Source organism: Sorex araneus, chromosome 2 (genome assembly GCF_027595985.1).
Source record: "Sorex araneus isolate mSorAra2 chromosome 2, mSorAra2.pri, whole genome shotgun sequence".
NCBI classification, from domain to species: domain Eukaryota; kingdom Metazoa; phylum Chordata; class Mammalia; order Eulipotyphla; family Soricidae; genus Sorex; species Sorex araneus.
The window spans coordinates 154,833,754-154,854,746 of record NC_073303.1 but is presented as its reverse complement, the minus strand read 5'-3'; the positions used below and the strand labels follow the sequence as shown (position 1 = coordinate 154,854,746).

At 35.3% G+C, this 20,993-nt stretch overlaps 1 protein-coding gene across 1 annotated transcript in view; it reads right to left on the bottom strand.

Annotated features, from left to right (window-relative positions):
- CBLB (Cbl proto-oncogene B) overlaps positions 1-20,993 on the bottom strand; it is a 214,526-nt gene that overhangs the window by 7,013 nt on the left and 186,520 nt on the right. The window contains exons 14-18 of the mRNA XM_004606734.2: positions 20,005-20,148; positions 15,634-15,731; positions 15,389-15,520; positions 12,847-12,987; positions 6,259-6,378 (exon numbers count right to left, since the gene is read on the bottom strand). Of these exons, the coding sequence (XP_004606791.1) occupies positions 6,259-6,378; positions 12,847-12,987; positions 15,389-15,520; positions 15,634-15,731; positions 20,005-20,148 (635 nt within the window). The remainder of the gene's footprint in view (positions 1-6,258; positions 6,379-12,846; positions 12,988-15,388; positions 15,521-15,633; positions 15,732-20,004; positions 20,149-20,993) is intronic.

The following is a 20,993-nucleotide window of genomic DNA, read 5'->3' as shown; positions in this document are numbered from 1 at the left end:
TAATTAGTATTCAGTTTATGTACTGAAACCATGTCTGCTCTGATTTACTTTTTTTAGGTAAGAAATGTCTCTAGAGATATTAATACAAGTCTGAATTCCTTGTATTCTACTGATAATTTTCAAGAGTTTTCCATTATTATTAATGCTGAGAAGTTATTAACATGAATCAACATTCACACTGACACACATCTTTTAAAAGAACAGTTATACACATCAGTAAAGTTGGAAGGATACTAGGGCAGCCAGGGATACTCCTAAATAGTATAATTAGCAATTAAGTCTTAACTTTCATTGCAAAGCAAAAGAAACAATCACTTAAATGAAAGGAAAATCTACTGAATGAGAGAGAATATTTGCAACCATACATCAGGTAAGGGATTGATAATCAAACTATAAAAACAATAAATCAACAGCCACCCCCCCCCAAAAAAAAATACAACCCAATTAAGAAACAGATAGTAGAGGATATAAATAGGCATTTTTTACAAAAGAATTGTAATGGACAATAGACAGAAATATTTTTCATCTCTTACCATAAAGAAATGCAAACCAAAACTATAATGAGATTACCCCTACCACCCAGGTAGAATAACCATTACCAGAAAGCTGAGAGGCCGTAAGTATCCATAAAAATGTGAAGATAAAGGAACACACAGGCACTGCTGGTGAAAATGCAAATCAGTATGCTATGGAATGCAAATTTTCACTATGGAAAATGATATGGATGGTTCGGAAACAGATCAGAATTAGAGTATGATCCAGCAATTTACTTCTTGGTATTCAACCAAAGAATCGAAAGACACAAATTCAAGAAGATATTTGTACCCTTCTGTTCACTGCAATGGCATTTCAATATGAAAATAAAAAAAAAATAAGAAATACATGATAAGGGTTTGGGAAGGTCTCCTTTGAGGCCTTGGAAGACTGGTAGTAAATCCATCTGGGCGTGGACTTTTGTTTTGAAGTCTTTTGATTACTGCCTCTATTTTCTGATAGTAATTAGCTTGGTCAGGTGCTCTATTTCCTCTTCATTCAACTTTGGAAGATTGTAGGAGTCCAGAAATGTATCTATTTCTTCTAGATTCTCCAGTTTAATGGTATAAAGCCCAGGTTCAGATGGGTTTACTAGTAAATTCTTCCAAATCTTTAAAGAAGACTTATTCCTGATACTTCTCAGGTTCTTCCAAAAAAGCTGATGAAATAAGAAATCTTCCAATCATTTCTTATGAGACAAACATTACCCTGATACTAAAAGCATAGACACATCACAAAATGGAATACTATAGAACTATATCTCTGATGAACAATATACAAAGATCTTCAACAAAATATGTGCCAAACAAATCCAAAGATAAATCAAAAGATGATAAATCACAACCAACCAAGTAGGACTAATCCTGGGAATGTAAGGATGATTTACTATATACAAGTCAGGCAATGTCAACACCACATCCATACAAGGAAACCTAAATATTATATGATCCTATCTTAGATGCAGAGAAAGCATCTGACAAGATCTAATACCCATTCATAATAAAAACATTCAATAAAATGAGGGTTGAAGAAACTTTACTCATTATAGTAATGCCATTTACCAAAAAAACCCATAGAAAACATTATACTCAGTGATGAAAAAATAAAAGCTTTCCCTGTAAGATTAGGCTAATTCGAGATTGCTTACTCTCACCACTAATATTTAACATAGCACTGGAAGTCCTTGCCATTTCAGTTATGCAAGGAAGAGACATAAAGGGCATCCAGCTCAGAAAAAAAAGAAGCCAAAATTTCAATTTTTGCCTAAAGACAACAGAAACTGAGAACTGTGTTTTTCAGTAGGAAGTTTTTGGGAGTTCAGGAGAAGAGGTCTGTTGATGGGGGAAGAAGGGAAAGCACTGGGACAATGATGAAGGAAAGCAGACACTCTAATGAAGGGTGTGGTGCTGGAATGTTTTATGTATAAAACCACACCAATAATGGCTCTGTACACCAGTACAGAAAAAATAAAAATAATTATAAAAATAAATTAAAAATATAAAGTATTTAAAAAACTAAAAGCAAAGAACAATAGAAATAAAAAGAACTTGTAAAGCAGCAAAAAAAAAAAAGAAAAAAAACAATCATCCCCATTGAAAAATGGGAGGGACAGAAATTTTTCAAAGTAGACATAGATGCTAAAAGGGATATGAATAAATGGGAGATACTACTTTACCCCACCCCCACCAAATTTCAGAAGAACATGTCTAGATATATCATTTTCACTAAATTACAAATAATTTCTCAGATACTACAGTAGGCAGTTATAATATTTATAGCTCTATTTATACCTTAATCATATTTTAGTACACCCAGAGACTGGATATGAAAGACTTTATTAACATACTTGTAGAAAAAAATACTTAAGGATCTGTGGTTTTAAAACTGAAGCTGAATATAAAAGAAAGCATTTCACACAGCTGGCCTGTAGTAAAACTACAACGCAGCAATTTTCCTTGTTGAAATAGCACTGTAGCACTGCCATCCCGTTGTTCATCAATTTGCTTGAGCGGGCACCAGTAACGTCTCCATTGTGAGACTTGTTGTTACTGTCTTTGGCATATCGAATATGCCACAGGGAGAGAGGGAGAAGCCTTCTCTCTTCATTAAGTGAACAAGTAAATAAAAAATATTTAAGGATAAAAAAAATTACTTTGCCATACATGTGGCCGACCCAGGGTCGATTGCTCCGTCTCTCTCGGAGAGCCTAGCAAGCTACGGAGAGTATCCCACCCACACAGCATAGTCTGGCAAGCTCCCCTTGTTGAAATATCACATAAAAATTTAAAACTCAATAATGACAATACTCAATTCCAATATGAGATCATAATTGCCAATTAAGATCTTAGAGGAGATAATTGCAGCATATTTTGCCTTTTTGTGGGGGTGTACTCAGAGCTTACTCCCTGCTCTGAGCTTTGAGAAGTGCTTGGGGGACAGTCCCAGGGACCCAAGAAGGTCTGCCACACAAGACAAGGGTCTTACCCCCTGTGCTGTCTCTCTGGTCTTATTTGGTCTTCACAGAAAAATCATTCAACATTTAAACACTGTTTCTTAAGCAAAAACAGTGAAGCAATAACTTTTATACTGAGGCCTCCTTTATTTTGTTGATGTATTGGCAATATGGATCTTTCACTAGTTACAGACACATTTAATGCAAGTCACATTCTAAAATTTCAAAATTATTTCAAGAGCTACCTTGAAATGTCTTCTAAAAGCTAAGATACAAAAAATCATCTCAAGAACTCATGTACTTCATCAGCATAAGCACAAACACATCTCATTATCATGACTTTATTATAATACCAGAAGCTGGATTCCCTGGATTTTAAGAGAAAGATATTTTAACTATAGTACCATTAAATCTTATGAGAAATGAACCAATTAGAAAACTTAGAAAGACTCACATATAGCTATTATCACTATTCACTGTGAGAAGAAATAAGTAGATCACTAGCAGAAAATGTTTATCCTATATATGGGTGTATGTGAATCTGACACAGGCTAGTAAAATATAGACATTTCTGAATCACTGTCATCATGACATTCATATAATTAAATATCAAGTATATCCTAAAAACAAAATAAATAATTGGAGGAATAAAATAGTTGGAAGGTTCTGCATATATGGACATAATACGCACACATCATTTCTTAAAGAAGTTATTAAAAATATTTTAGAAATATCCTCTTCCAAGTGGACAAAGAGATAGCACTGGTTTAAGGTACTGCACTACACTATGGCCAACTCCAGTTGGATACCTACTTTGATCCCTAGGGATGTATATGGTTCTTTGAACACCATCAGGGGGCACTCTTGAGTACAGAGCCTAGAATTGGCCCTGAGCATGGCAGGGTGCGGCTCAAATACCTCACTCCCCAAATTCTTTTCACAGATGTTTTTATTTTTCTTTTTTCATTTGAGCTCAGGGCTTATTCCTGGGTCTGCATTCAGGGATCACTCCTAGATGGTCTCAGAAGGTGACCTGGGATTGAACCCAGACTGGTAATGTTCAAGGCACGCAAGCTACCTGCTGTACTGTTGCTTCAGCCCCAAAGGTGCCTATAAACAGACAAATCACTATCTAAGGTCTGTGTTTCTCAGATAGTGGCATATGACCCCCTGTAGGTTCCAGAATATTCCAAGGGGGTCACAAGAAGGAAAGAAGGTTGGGAGGGGGGAATGGTCGGAGAAAGGTTGAACACAAATTTAGATCACTAAAAATGTAAGGAAAATTAAAGTTACAACAATTATACCAGAATATTTAAATAAATATAAGCATCATAATAAAAAGAAATCACTGCAAAATAAGCACACTTAGAATTCTAGAAACATGCCAAATAGTCTCATGCTTTTGAAGGAAATAAATAATAAAGAAAGCATGCCTCATAATTCTGCTTATGTAAATGAACTGACTGGGAGCACTGTGAGCTGTAATTTTAGAAAAAAAAAAGAAAAAAAACTCAACAAAAACCAAAACCAAACATCTCCCCACACCCTGTGGTTTGACTGTGTATACACAGAGCTCAAAGAGTAAGTTGAAATATTTGATGGTACAGCCAGCTGAGGCCCTCAGATTAATAACCAGGGCTATTTTACCACTTAAGCAAAACTAAGGATTCTGCTAAACATCTATTTTGAATTATTACAAAAGGTTTGTTGACTCCTAGTTTTTCCCTTAACATTCCTGACCTAGTACTAACTGAAATTTCTACCATATGAAATCATATATATGGACTATGTTCCTCTTGGTTTTACAGCACCCAATATATTATGGAGCAAACCTTAGAGAAACTATGAAAGGAGAATGTTTAGTTTACAATTTTTTTCATAACTTGAGTTTATATTTCTTTTAAAATAGCATTGTTGGCACTGAAATCATTATTTTAAATTAGTCAGGACAATTTTCTAAAAAATATTTTTAACATACTGCCTTTAAGAATTTTATTTCATTTTCTCAGAGGCTCTCAGAAATTCTCTCTTTGCTTTCACATTTTTTAAATAGACCTGGAGATCTTTCAACTGTAAAAGTGTTTCAAAGTCTACATAGTACAAATAAAAATGTCTAAATCTTGGAATGACTAGGAATAAATTGGTAAAAGAACCTAGACTAAAAAAAGTTTACTCATTTTCTGAGATGTAATCAAGTGTTACAGCTTAAAGTACTTAAGTACTGTTGTAAAGATAATTTTCAAGAAAGCTCTATTTTCTTAGTTCAGAAACTATAGAATATAACAAATTTGTGAAGGAATGTTTGAGCTTAACTAAAAAAAACAGGAAACAGGACAAAAATCGCATAGAAAAAACTTTGGATATTTATAACAATGCAGCAACATGCTGCATATATTACTAAAAAAATGTGTTTCCACTTTAACATAGGTATAAATTAGTTTTCTTTCCTTCTACTCATCCTAAATAAATAAATAAATGAAATATGTGCTAGACACTGCTAGACCAGTGGTTCAGTTCTCAAAATTTGTTTGCAGGTTAAAAGGATTGAAAATTCTTCTTCAAGATATTTGAGTTACAACAGTCAACCACTGTTCCTATTTTCTTAGAATCTGTCATTCTGCTATTGTATTATCATCAATCTAGCAAAAGAGTGAACTTAAAGCAGCCGGAGGTGCTGTTCAATAAAATATAGCACAAGTGTAGAAAGAGAGTGCAAGGAAGGTGTGAGGAGCCGCTTTAGACAGTGGTCAGGAAAGGCCTTGCAAAGAACCAACGAAGCCACAGTTTATTATTAATCATTATTGAGAATATGACTTGTAATTGATACACCCTTCATATAATGGCTGGCAGTGTGACATTCCACAGTCGCCCTACAAACACTCTGAAAATCAGTAGCAATGTGATAAATTAATTCCAAAGAATTTGGAACTCCTTCAATGAATAAGAGAATGTAGCTTTTCAATATGTAGAAAGATTTCTCCTTTCTAATATGGTAAAACACAGGGTAGAGAAAAGAACAGATTCTGGATCCAAGAATATGCTTCACTGACTGATCAAAGATAATATTAAAGTTCTTTTTCACTTTTCTATGAGGCAATTTCATAGGCACTCCTCTCAATACTCACTTTCTCAGTCAAATTCAAAGGTGATAAAAATACTTATTAGGCTGGCAGTGCTCGCATTAAATTAATGAACAAAGAGGTGCTCTGAAAGGCAAAAAGCACTATACAAATCTAAGCTATTATTATTATTACTATTATTAGCCAAGTCACCTGAAGATGAAGGAAGCTGATCATAGTCCTGTGACGTTCTGTTGGATTTGACATTTTCACCTGGTAATCTCCTAGCAGGAGGCAAAGGAACTTGGCCACTGGCTGCATCAAAAAAGGGATCTTGAAAATAAAGACAATTTTCAAATTAAAAAAAACTATGTCAGTTGATGCAAGAAAAATGTTCTAGAAATTCTCTCAAAATCAGAGCTTTTGAAATTTAAAAGAACAGTTATGTCTGAATTTAGCCATTTTCTGATCTGCTTCCATATTTTAAATTCATCACTTACTCAAATATGTTTTCCTGTTTATTTCTAGAAAACAGATTTAATACTTAGCATATTGATTATAAAATTCCTCATGATGAAATAGCTTTTATTTTCAATTTTCTATTCCAAGTTGTTCTCTACAGTGAAGAGAAATTGTTATTAGTAAAAGGAGGGGCTCATTTTATTATGCTTACGAGAGTGCTGTCAAGTTAACCAACCCGATATTGGGGATTTATAAAGATTAAGTGAATTCCTAGATGTGAAATATTCTCTACATATATATTGCTACTAATAATACTGAGTTCTAAGTATATAGAAAAAAATTTTAAATCACTTGAGAGGGGCATCATACTAAGAAATGAATTTGACACAATTTAAAACTTATTTTACTACTTTTAATGGTTCTATAAATTGGAAATAAAGTTAATTAAATATTTTATCTACAGTACCATATTAAGTGCTCAGAGCAACAAACCTAAGTCACTTAGAATTTAGTAGCACATATGTTTAAATTCACGGGTCTGATTTCTTTCTGAATAGATGGACATCACCTCTGCAATCCTGTTTACTCACCATTTAGTCACCAGTTTATCTCAGTCTCAGGCTTCTACTTTCCTCTTTCAGATATCTGTCAGTACCCTCCCTGTCCCCCCCCCCCCCTTGAGCCCTACCCCTGTTTTCTTTTTGATCAGCGATTTTCAAATTAATCATCACGTTTTTTGTTGTTGTTTGTGGGTAAGAAGACTATTCCTAGAGCGCTCTTCGATTGGACCTGCATTCAGTGTTAGGATCAGAGGGTGCTGCACAGGAGACCATGTGGCGTCTGGGATTGAGCCCCTGGGAAGCACATACAACTATTATGTTTGAACTGCATCTCTTAACAAATACCACACTTAGCACGCTGACTTTGCACTTGGTGTTTACTTAAAGTAAACCCAGATAGGTTCAAACTTCATAAATTAAAAATCTATAAAACCAAAGTTCCAAACTGGAAATATTAAATAAAACTTGGTTATATTTTATTGTTTTAATTTCCATGAAGGGCTGGAGCGATAGCACAGCGGTTGGGCATTCGCCTTTCATGAGGCAAACCCGTGTTTGATTCCTCCGCCCCTCTCGGAGAGCCCAGCAAGCTACTGGGAGTATCGAGCCCGAACGGCAGAGCCTGGCAAGCTACCCATGCGTACTGGATATGCCAAAAACAGTAACAATAAGTCTCTCAATGAGAGACATTACTGGTGCCCATTCGAACAAATCAATGAGCAACGGGATGACAGTGACAGTGACAGAATTTCCATGAGAGGGCAGGAAATGGCCACCAGTACCGGATTTCCCTGCACCAATATTCCCAGGACCCCTCCAATAATCCCTTCCAAAAACACTTTTTTTAAAAAAAAATCAAATATATAATTTGATTTTTAATCACTGTCTCACTGCATCACTGTCATCTCGTTGTTCATCGATTTGCTCCAATATGGCACCATTTGGAAGGATGAGTAAGGAGAGGCTGCTAAAATCTCAGGGCTGGGATGAATGGAGGTGATACTGGCGCCCACCTGAGCAAAACTGATTTTTTTTTTTTTTTGCTTTTTGGGCCACACCTGGCAATGCACAGGAGTTACACCTGGCTCTGCACTCAGGAATTACCACTGGCGGTGCTCAGGGGAACCATATGGGATGCTGGGAATTGAATCTGGGTCGGCCTCGTGCAAGGCGAATGCCCTACTCGCTGTGCTATTGCTCCAGCCCCGCAAAACTGATTTTTAAGAAGGAAATATATGCTTCTTTACAGTAATTATGAGAAAATTAATCGCAAGAGGTAGTTACAGATATGTAATTTTCCTCCCTCTTTAAGTACACTAATTAGCCTCATCTTGTTGGAGATTTTCATTTAACTTAAGCAAGGTATTTAATGTGCTCACATTTAATTTTAAGATTCTGCTGAAATCTTAACATTTCCTTTAAGGAAGAATAAGAGAATAGAGCAAAATCCATGCAACAAAAATTAATCTTTTGATCTGAAAGAGTAACCTCAGAAATTGAATACTGTGATTTCTGCATAAATTTAGAAATTTTACAAAATGTAAAATAAAATTGCATTTAATTTTATACATTCTCAAGCATCACTCAGATGTCAGAAAAAAGAATACAATACATTCTCTATTTCCTTAGGAATATGTGATTTATCAGAAATCCTTGTTATTTCTAATTAGGTAAGGCTATTTCTGAGAAATCATATTCTAAAGGAAAAACATTATATTCTGAATACACAGCAAAGTCATAAGCAGAATACAAAATAGACATTTATATGTTTTTCCTCCACTGAAGTTCACTAAAAATGTCTGCAAATATTATCATACTTCTTGCAAAAACGCTGATTTATAGTTTATGAATGTCTGACATGTTGTGTCTTGCTTTATGCTAGTTTGCTACAGATCAAGTACAGGATAAACTGGGCTTTTCTAGCAACCTGCAAAGTTGGAAACATTGATGTTTCAACGGGAAACAAACAACAAAACACTATTAGTAGGGATACAATACTGATCAATGACTTTCTTCATAAAGGCTACTTTAAATAGCAGTATGGCAATTTTTCTTTTATTTTTTGCTTTTTGGGTCACACCCAGCGATGCTCAGGGGTACTCCTGCTGGTGCTTGCGGGAACATATGGAATGATGGGGACTGAACCTGGGTCAGCCGCGTGCAAGGCAAATGCGCTACCTACTGTACTAACACTCCGGCCCTGAGTAAAGTATTTTAATAAACAAATTCTTCAGAAATGGCCTTTCTGTTAAACCCTCAGTTACTTTACACTTATAGTGTTAACTGAGTTCCATTTATCACTTTGGCTTCAACCCTCTAGGAATATTTTAGCCTACTCTTTTTCAAAATTGAAAAGGAACGAAATGACTACCAATGTACAGGGAAATAAATTGCTGAGTTGTACTCCCAGATAATCTGATTTCAGATTGTGGTGCTGAGTAGGTGCAAAGAATTTTCATTTTAAACAAGATGCCTGGGGCCGCTGCTGGCCAGAGGACCACTCTGTAAACCTTAGGGACAAGTGATAGTACAACAGTCAGGGTGTTTGCTTTGCACATGGCTGACCCAGGTTTGATCCCAGAATCCCATATGGTCCCCAGGGTACTCCCAGGAGTAATTCCTGAGTCTAGAACCAGAAGTATCCCCTAAGAACTGTTGGTACGACCCAAAAAGCCCCTCACCGAAAAAAAAAAAAAAAGCATAACCTCCAAGAGTTATGCCTTTCCTTGATAGCCAAATCAGGCTTATCCTTTGTATAGGTTGTAGTCTAGGACTCGAGATATGACATTGATAAAGTACATGATTACTATTATGAGTCCTGGGTTTGAAATGGTTATAGGAAGTCAAACTTCCTAATGCCTTTTCATAAACTATTGCTAATGATTCAGATTTTCTTTGTATTTTATTTATGCAACTATACTTCTGGATCCAAATGGAAAAATTCATTTATCTGTAATTTAAAAAAGTCCATTTTGGAGTTCATTGTGAGTTTAAAATTGGATGAGGACTTCAAAAGAGATTCCAAGTCAGAGAAACAGTGAAAGAAAGGTTTAGCGAGGGCTGCCAAATACGCTGTGTATTTTGTGCACTGCACAAAGATCTGCTTTCATGGGAATGAGCAGACTTAAATACTACCTTGGCTTGGTTCCCTGAGCACTGGCCCTGGCACAAAATGGATGGAGGGCTGCCTAGCACAAAAGAAATACCTTTTTGTAATTCAGACAAAAGCATGTATATGCTAAAACAATTAGCCATAGGTTTGGAGACAGGAAATGTATCAAATCTTCTTTTTGAGAACTCTGGGATTTAAGACATATGTGCCTTTCCAGAATAGATGGCTCCTATATAGCAGTGATTATCACTATTTTGCCCAAAGAAATCTTACATGAAGGCTTAAAATAGAAAACAATGACTATAGCATCAAAGCTCTCCTTCTATGTGTTTCTTCTCCTCCTTCATTCCTCACAAATCCCAAGGCTCTTTTGGAGAAACATAGGACCCTATCATCTGAAAACAGCTGATACATAGGTCATTGTAGTCAAGTTGAGAAAGATACAGTAGACCCACTACTAGAGGTGGGTTTTACTAGGAATTTAATATAACCTTCATGAAAATCCAACCCTTTTCATAGCATCAATCTTTTTTTCTTGGGTATTATTATTTCCTCAAGAAAACCAATCTCAATAATGTGAGAAGAAAAAAAAACAACATTATACTAGGCTCTAATTTTACAGACTGAGAACAAAAATGAAAATAGCAGTAAAATTATTACTAGCCTCTTTAGGGTTTAGCAATCACCTTTGCTTAACTTTTATGGTTCTAAAACTATTGACTTCAATTTTTCTAGGTGAAGTAAAATAATTTTTATTGAAAGAAATTTACTTAGAGAAATGTAAGAGGAGAAAAAGAGGAATACATGTTCAAGAGAGAACATGGGCTTCTCCAGAGTGAAAAAGATTGAGTCCAACTTTTATTTAGCATTTTTCAGAATATTCTTTCAAGGAGTTTAATTTGGGTAAAGAAAATTTAACTCCTTATCATAGTAAAATATATGAAATACTTTGCCAAATAATATTCAATTGCTTATGTATAAACTGAAAAGAAACCTTCATGTTCTATGCCATAAGAATTAAACTATTTCTTTGAAAAGGAAGAAAGCTAATAAATGTGGTTTAAAATGGAATAAAATTATTGTCTCAATGGCTCACATAAAGGAATTGGCAGCAGATGAAGTATTTGTCATGTCAATGATGTAAAAGACTGGAAAAGGAAAAAAGCTGCCAAATTTTCTTGAAAGAATTATCAAGGGATACCAACATTACTGGGAATGTTATTAAACTACTTCCATGTATAAAATGAGGTGAAAAAGAGTCAACAGGCTTAAGTGACTTTACTGTGACCCCATGGCAGACAAACTCAGCAGGCTTTGGATAGTGCAACTGAGATCCCTGGCAGCTGAGCAAAATTTAAAAAATGCAATACTGTCAATGAAATAAAGGCCTATATAATTTTCACCCTCATCTAATGATAGGAGGCAATTTTCATTTTGCAATTAAAAAATTTGATATGAAAAGGAATTTCTAAAGAATCAGTGTAAGAGTTCTGCACTATATATCAAGGACTTCAAGGATTGCAGAAGTACTGGGCGGAAGGCACTTGCCTCGCAGGTGGCCAATCCCAGTTTGACCCACTGCACTGTAGATGGTCCCCAATGTGTCCTCCCCAGCTCCCTCAAAAAACCCACAAAAAGCAACAACTTCATTAATATTGTAAACTGTGATATCTCAATGAAAACCTAAAAATAAATAAAATAATTACTATGCAGACTTTTACACAGCACGATGAACACTCAATTAATACAAGGAAATGAAACAAATTTTTTTTTTTTTTTTTTTTTGCTTTTTGGGTCACACCCAGCGATGCTCAGGGGTTACTCCTGGCTTTGCACTCAGGAATTACTCCTGGCGGTGCTTGGGGGACCATATGGGATGCCGGGGATCGAACCCGGGTCGGCCGTGTGCAAGGCAAACGCCCTACCCGCTGTGCTATCACTCCGGCCCCGGAAATGAAACAAATTTTTCAGCAAATTTTTTTTGAGATAAACAGGTAAAAAGGTATATTTGTGTAAAATGTTCTTCCACCTCATGAGGAGCTTGACTTTGTTTGAAAAGAAGGCACTGAACCAGGGTTTCCCAAAGTAAAGCAGATGCTATCATCCCTGGAGGGGGCACGGAATGATTCAGTGCATGGTGGTAGGTTGGCGTGTAACTGAAGGGCTCTTTCCCCCTGCTTGCTTAAAGAAGATAGATTTCCCTAGGGGGCACTGAATAAACTGAATATTTTCCTTTTGTTCCTTTAATATCAATTTAGTAGACACACTGAAGATTTAAAATAGAACCAAAATAATAAAATAGAAATCTTTATAAAAAATTAACTATCAAAGTTACACAAAAAGATTCTAAGGCACAGCTATTAAAAACTTAAAATCTTATTAAACATAATGTACTCAAACATCAAGAGACAAGAGTTCTTGGTTTGTTTGTCCTGATCTGTACTAGCCCAATCACTGAGCTCCGGTGATTTTCAGAAGCACCTTTTGTATGTAAGGGAACTAGGAAACAAACTCAACAGAAGCTTAGCTAACATGCTATTTTTCCTACCCAGGAGATACATTTTATTTTTCCTAGAAAACAATGAATTACTAATGCTGAGTTGACAGTATGATCTCAGAAGTATTTTTGCCTTAAGTGAAAAATTTCCCTTGGCTTTTCCATCCTACCTGAAGGAAGAAGGAAAAGGTCCTGTCCTGAGGATGGTCGGCTACTGGAGCCAGGAGGTTTTGAATGTTCGATGAGACTGTGCCTTGCAGGGGGTGGGGGAGGTGGCAGGGATGGGGGGAGGGCAACAAAAGCCTCTTCACCTGCGTTTAAAAGAAGGTCAATCTCAACAACAGAACTTCATTAATCAAAACACAATATCAGCCCAGAGTAACAATTGATTTTTCTCTTGCTGCTCATAAAGAACTTTGCCTGTAGGGTTTATCGGGCAGTTCACTGAGTTTGATAATGGTAGTTAATTATTTTATGGGAGTGTTTTGGGAGAAACACAAGTACACATTTGTATGTGGAAACTTTTTCTATCATCCAGGCCTTTCCATGAAAAGCAGTATTGATGGTTATGAGTCAGCTTATTATTTACTCATAATTTTTATGCTACCAAGACACAAGAAGTTTATGCTAAAATTGATTGATCACAATATCAAAATAGATTTTTGAATGTAACATTGTTTGGGGCCTCTAACTAGAAAATATCACTATGAACCAAAAATTAGTATCACAAAATAGTTTAGATTATCTTCCAAAATTTATTCTACTGGCTTTTAATTTAATGATTTGTCAAACAACACAGACAGTATTCCTATAATGTAGGAATATCTCTAAAGAGTAATCTAGGTACTAACACTTGTGTATTTCCCAGCTTTTCTAACTATACTACACTGTAGCATGCTTCTGGGTATCCTCTTATCCTCATTTGACTATTTTACTCCTCTATTCCTATTTTTTTCTTACCTTGACTTCTCAAAAAAATCTAAATATATGCATTTTTGGAATCTACCTCAAATACTGTAAATAAAAGTGTAAAACAGATGCCTACATATTTCAGTCATCAAACCTCACAAGTATTTAAAAGTATTGACTTAAACATAAAAAATAATTTTACTATTCATCCAGATTGCCTCGCAAAACTATTTTCTCAAATGGTCATAAATAACCTTTCCAGCTTAAACTATCTGAAACCATGGGAGAGCGTTTTGCTATTATTCCAACTTTAAGCTTTCTGCTATATTATATTACCAATCAAATACTTTTTTCAGTCCCTAAATGTCAGGCATCACTTGAGGCACTTGGGGATATGAATTTCAAAATTAGAAGCTCTGACCCAAGGAACCTAGGTTCCACAAGGAGATCTAGAGAGAGTATACAAATAAGTATGATTCACAGGTCTAACTCTGAAAGGTCTCAAGCAGAGAGACATGCTCTGCGAGAAAAATAAGAAAGCTGCATTTAGTAGTGTTTCCAAAAACTGAAAGGTAAGGGAATTAAGCGCAATCAAACACATTCATCAAGTAGAAAGATGGAGTTTTCCAGGCATAGTCAATATTATAAATAATGAGATGTACAGAAAAGCTCAAAGAAGGTTGATTTAAAAAGATAAATTGGAACATTTATTCATTGTCCAATAATGTAATCAACCTTCACCAGGTCTATGAAACTTAAATTCAGTATCAAGAGTTATATATGACCATATGTGAATATAGAGCTCCTTTACCTCACCACGGGAAATTCTATTGGACAATGCCAACCCAGGTCATAAAGATTTGGGTAATCAGTCTAAAAACCCATGCAGGCTAAAGAGAGATAAAGACCATAGGTGATGGAGGAAGTTAAGAGGTTCCTTGAACTCATGTACCTAAGAATAAATCTCGGAGCTCCAGAGAGAATAGGAGCAAAGGATTGTAATTGTGTAGCTTTTCAACAACTCTCAATGGTATTCGTGGAAAAAAGAGAAAGGTTTAGTTCATTTTTCTGGCAGCCTAACCTTATAAAAGACCATCACAACATTATGTTATGTTACGATGATTTGTTACTGCAAAGCCTAATGTTGTGTAGATATTCTAATGGTTTGTCCTCAAAATCAGGGTCAGAAATTTTCTGCCTGGGATTACTTAAGTCCTCTAAGAACAGCACTATCCAACTTAAACAGAATCATTTGTGTGTACTCCAAATGTGCCTATATAAAACTCATTTAGGAACTTAATCTCAAACAAACAAACTGAAATACTTTGTAAGATGTAATAAAGACAATTTATGCTCAACTTCTAGAGTAGAATAGGTAATTTTTAATAATTAAGTAGAACTGGGTCTACTTATTTTGATACAATATAAAGATACAATATCTTTATATTGAGTGAAAAAGTACATATTCATTAATAATTGTACTTAAAAGAAAATCTCAGGTCTGCTCTTCAAATCTACTAGAACCTAAGTGCCCGGGGGAACGGACTATGCTCTCACATATTCTCAAGCGCATTAGTAAATTAAGAGCTAATTGACAAAACCCCAAAGAAAGGCCAGCTATTCATATGATGGCTGTAGCAATCTAAATGTGCTAATGAGAGCCAACAGCACCTTAATTAGTCATTTTATGTGAAACAAGTTCATAACCCAGGAAGTCTGTGTTACATTGAACTCTGAATCCTCATAATCTGTATATTAAGTCAGGGGGGTCTGTGCTTTTTTTTTTTTTTTAAAGATTTTAACCTAATGGAGGGATGAGAAGATCATAATCAGAGGGCGTCCTGTTGAGTGAAGAACCATGCTTTGGATTGTCCCGAGTTGGAGGCCTGGCAGGTGGTAATGGCACTGGATCAGAGGCTGACTCAAAAACATCTCCTAGAGGATAACACAAAATCTTAATGTATTTTCTGTGCAACAATGATATGGAATTATCCCTCTAAAATCTGACCATTAAGATGAAGAACACAAAGAGAATGAGTTATACATACCCTTTAAATACATGCCCAACTCAGGGATATTTGATTTCTTCATCTCTGAGGATGGACCATGTGTTCCATTCAATATACAATGACCATTATCACAAGACCTAAAAGTAGAGATCAAAGGACAAAAGCCATAAGGAAAATTATGGTATTGGGGGAGGAGGGGATGCAGAGGGATGATGGGATATACCAATGCGTTTCACCTAATATCATCTGAAAAATAAACATTTCATTTCCTTTTTAAAGGTAAGTAAAATACTCATGTTTGTCTTGCACGTGGATGACCTGGGTTCGATTCCTCCATCCCTCTCCCAGAGCCCAGCAAGCCACTGAAAATATCCTACCCTGGAAAGCTCCCTGTGGCGTATTAGATATGCCAAAAACAGTAACAACAAGTCTCACAATGGAGACGTTACTGGTGCCTGCTCGAGCAAATCGATGCACAATGGGATGACAGTGCGACAGTGCTACTCTTACTTAGATATCCCTAGACTTACTAAAGTAATTCGGGAGGCTGGAATGATGGCACAGCAGGTAGAGCATTCGCCTTGCATGCGGCCGACCTGGGTTCAATTCCCAGCATCCCGTATGGTCTGTTGAGCACTGCCAGGGGTAATTCCTGAGTGCAGAGCCAGGAGTAACCTCTGTGCATTGCCGGGTGTGACCCAAAAAGTAATAGTAATAATAATAATAATAATAATAATAATTCAGAAGCTGTTATTTATCATTACTGTAATATGCTTTACTTTAATGATTTGCATTCCTTTACAATGATATTCTATACATTTGGGAATGCAGCCTCATTCTTTTCTGTGTGTACCACCAACTTGTTCCTCCATCTCTATTAACCACCATAATTTTTAAAGATATTCTTAAAAAAAAAAATCCCCAAACAGAATGTCATGAAAGAAAATAAGGTCCTCTTTCTTCCAGCGAAGTCAAGATACATGAATCACAAGAACTGTTTATATCTCAAACAAATCTGGCCAGCTAATATCATTTTAGAAGATGTCGGTATTAACACATCAGGACCCGGGGGAGAGCTTAGAGGGCTGGAGTCCATGACTGACAAGCTTGAGGTTCTGAATCTGAGCTTGACCCCTGCTGTATATACCTTCATTTCCTGCCTACAGCACTTCTCCGGTGTCCCCTTGCTCTACTGGGCCCACATATCACTGCATTACTAGTCTGACTACTAAACCACCAACACCCTGGTGGAGTATTGTCAGGAATGGTCCCAAGATTCCTGAATACTTGTGAAGCACCTTAAAAAATTCCTCATTTAAATCTTGGAGAACAAAAAGTACACAAAGGAAAAAAAAACCCCGAGTAATTCAATGACTAATAGTTATTTGAGTTTGACATTTCTCTGAAACTTTAGTTTTCCTTACAATAAACAAAAATGTTTAGAGGCAGAAACGTTATTGTATATTAATTGGCTAGTAATACCATTAACATTCTGACTACTGTATCAAAGATTCAGTGTTTGTGATGTAATTCTATCCATGCTATGAATAAAACTCAGGCATCATTGACAATTAAAAAAAAATGACTTTAGCAAAGGTTTGACACATAACACATTTAAATCTGGTGTCTGAAAAGAATAACACTAAGTACTTTTGTTAGTAATAATACTATGGAATCATTCTATGAACACTTTGTATAAAACTAGGGCATGGAAAGAGCAGCAGTGAGAGACAGAGCATATTTTTGTCTTCAGCATATAGCCGTGTAACAATGAACTATGCTCACCAAGTTATTCAGCTTATAAATAGTTACAAAAGCAGATTTTATATTGTACTTTTTCTCTATTTGCTTTGAATTCTTGGGGCAGAGTAGAAGTACATACATAATGAAGAAGACAGTGGAAATCTGAATGTCTTTTCAAGAGTGCTTCATCTGAAACTCATTTCTGCTCTCTCTGGTGGCCACTTCTCTTAAGGACCCAAAGATGGTTCATTTAAAAATAGTTATAATGTATTGAATTTTCATAATAATGATGGATTTTTTGACTGAAACAGAATTGAATTATTCATCTACTGCTAAGCTCTTCCTACATACTGACAAGTTGCTTCTGATGTCCCAAATGAGGAGAGAGGACAGAAGAGAAGGAGATGTTTAAGCTTAAAGTGTGCTTTGCAGAGGCCATGAGAAGACACTTTATCTATCAGTTCTTGCGAGAAAATTAGATAAGGAAAAAGCACCTCAATTAAGTTTAGGGATTATTAACATTTATCACAGTAGAAACATGTTAATGGTAGCTATAATTCAAATTTATTTTCAGAATTCGGGAGGCCTGCCACAGAAATGTCACCTGATATTATAACAAGACCCTTCTCTTCTCAGTAATGGAAAAAAAAAGTCTAGGAGAACTAAAATAACTCACATTATTTCATTATTTCAGTTTTTTAAATTCATAAACATTTGTAAGAGTTAAGGAAACTGAAAATTGCAAGAATTTTACTTGTAAAGAAGTAACTTTTTTTTTTCTCTCTAAGAGTATTAGATACTTGGTAATCCTACAGCAAAAAACCTGCCTTTTGGTTATTTCTTTCACTTGTCAATGACACTAACACATTAACAAATGACTTAAATATCAGCTATTAGAAATAAATATCCTGGTTCTTATTTTGGAAATATAAAATTTAAGACCAGAGTATCAATAATCAGGGTAATAATAGTAATAATAACAACAGTAATAGCAACAACACTGTAGAAAGTTCACATTTCTAACCTGAAACACTCATTAAGGCAGATGTGTGGTTAACATTAGTATCGTCTTCTCTTTTCAAAGGTTTATAGTTTTTGTGTTACTGGTTTTGAGTCACACCTAGTAGTGCTAAGGGCTTATTCCTGGCTCACTGTTTAAGACAAACTCCGGAAGATGCCTAGGAGACCATTGCCAGGACTGAACTCTGGTCAGCTGCATGCAAGGCAAATGCCTCATGTGTTGTACTTCACTTTAGTCCGAAGAAATACATCTCTATTGGGGCAGTACTCAAAAGGAAAAACAATGTTCAACATTTTTGTTTAGAGAGCTTTCATTGAAAAAGGAGAAATATTATTTATAACCTATTTTCCCATGTGTGGACTCATCTTAAAATGGAATGGCACAGTCAATAAAGATGACACAGAGAGTAATGTGTTCAAGGCTTCTCAGACAGTGAATTCAAGAGCTAACTGGAGGCTGGGCTACTGCGAGACATATAAGAGCTATTTTACAGGGCCACGCATACCTGAGAAACAGAACACAAAGGACAAAGAAAGTAAGATCCAAAGTGGAGATTTGTTTTGCTAAGTAACTCCTAGCAATCAGAATTTAAAAAAAAATGAGATTATAACTGACCAATTAAATCAAGAGCTTCCTAAGACATACTAAGCATCAGCCAACTAAGTTTATTTTTTAAAAAAATATTTTTTTTCATTGAAACAGTGAGATACAGAGTTACAAATCTGTTCATGGTCGGGTTTCTGTCATACAAAGTTCCAATAGCCATCCCTGCACCAGTGCACATTTTCTACCATCAATGTCCCCAGTTTCCCTCCGGTTACCCTCCCCCAGCCTGTCTCTAAGGCAGGCACTTTTACCTTTGCTGTCACTAAAAAAGATCAAGGATGTCTCCACTATAGAGAGGATAAACAACTATAAAGAAGAAACATGTCCTCATGTTCTAATTGGATCCTAGGAAAAGTAATATAATGTGGGTAAGGAAACAAAAACTAAGGGAAACACCTTTAGATTTTTACGGATTTTTTGTTTAAATCTATAAGATGTGTTGTAGGTAATCTATAAGTAAGGAAGAGCAATGATATCAACATTTCCTCTTAAAATACAAAAAAACATTTGTACAATGCAAACTAATGTTATTTATAAAATGTTTTATAATCAACAAAATAAAATGGAAAATACACAAAAATACTGGTAATAAGTATTAGCTCTACTATTCTTAAATCACGATTAGATTAAGTTGGCATAATATAATTTCTAAGTGCTAGGTTTTCATGAGGTATATCTGCTTAGAACTGATAACAAGCACTCAAAATTGGTAACTGAAAATACATAAATTAATCACCACACTGTTGTGTGTAACAAAGCTTCATTAGAGTATGATTTGTTTTTTGTGGACAGAAGGGGCAACAAAATGCCCCATTAGACTTAATTCTTAACTAAGTGAAATGATTTTCTTGACTAATCAAAAATCTGTATCTTCAGTCTTTCTGAAAGCAATGCAGAACCATATAAAGGAAGAAGAGACTTTGAACATGAAAGAACTTTTAAATGATATAGATTGTGACTCGAGAGCTTAAAAACAAATACTGCAAATGATTACCATGCTTATGTAGGTATGATGTGGTAACGAGATGCCATATTCTTACCTAAGAGGTTTAACATTATGACAATGAGATGGTTGTGAATTCACTGAAACTGGATGGGATGAAGGAATCTTGTATTCATCGTCATCTTCCTCTACTGTGTCTCTTGTTTTCTCAGAAAGGGGATTTGCTAATGGGCCAGAACACCTATCCGAGGGGATAAAAAGTTCAGATCTGTTATAGAATAATAACTCACAACAGGCAAGTCTGATGTGACACACTCAAATCAGTTACGTTTTTCAATTAGAGAGAAACTAATTTCAGAAAAGCTGTTCTTACACAAAGTATAAGTCAAAGAAATGCTCAATTTTTGTTAAAATTCTTGATGGAATAAAAGATTATTCATACTTTTAATTTTAATATGCCTAATGTGAATTAAACAAATAGCATAAATAAACCCAATGATGTATCAAATAAAATGTCTTAGAGAAAATGCATGTAACTATACAAAAGCTAAGAAAATATTAGCACTCTGTTCAATTTAACTAAATGGGTAAACTAAGATGATAGGTGCATATGTGTTAATTTTATACACTAATGAAGATGATACAAAGGTCAGATTTTGTCTCCTGGGAATATTAAGAGTTAAAAAAATCTAGTTTAAGGAAACAATTCAGTTTTTTGAATTTCAAAAAACCAAGAACTAAAAATGACTGATGCAATTGGAAGCTATAATAAAAGAGTATTAAATTTTTGAAATATTTTATGGATTATTTTTATGACTTAAATTTCCTGGCTAAATAAAAATAGAACAAAAAAATCCAATATTAAACAAACATTTCAAACATTATACTTATAAACAAGAGTAAGAAAATAAAGCCAAACAATACACACAAAACCCTACTGTATTTCACAGATGTTACTAGAGTCTAATGTAATTTCTTACCGTTATCGGTGAGAAACGCCAAAGCAGAAACATACAAACCCACACTATCAAATTTAGGACAATCAACCATAAGCTAAGACACACGAGATTTATATGAACATAAAAC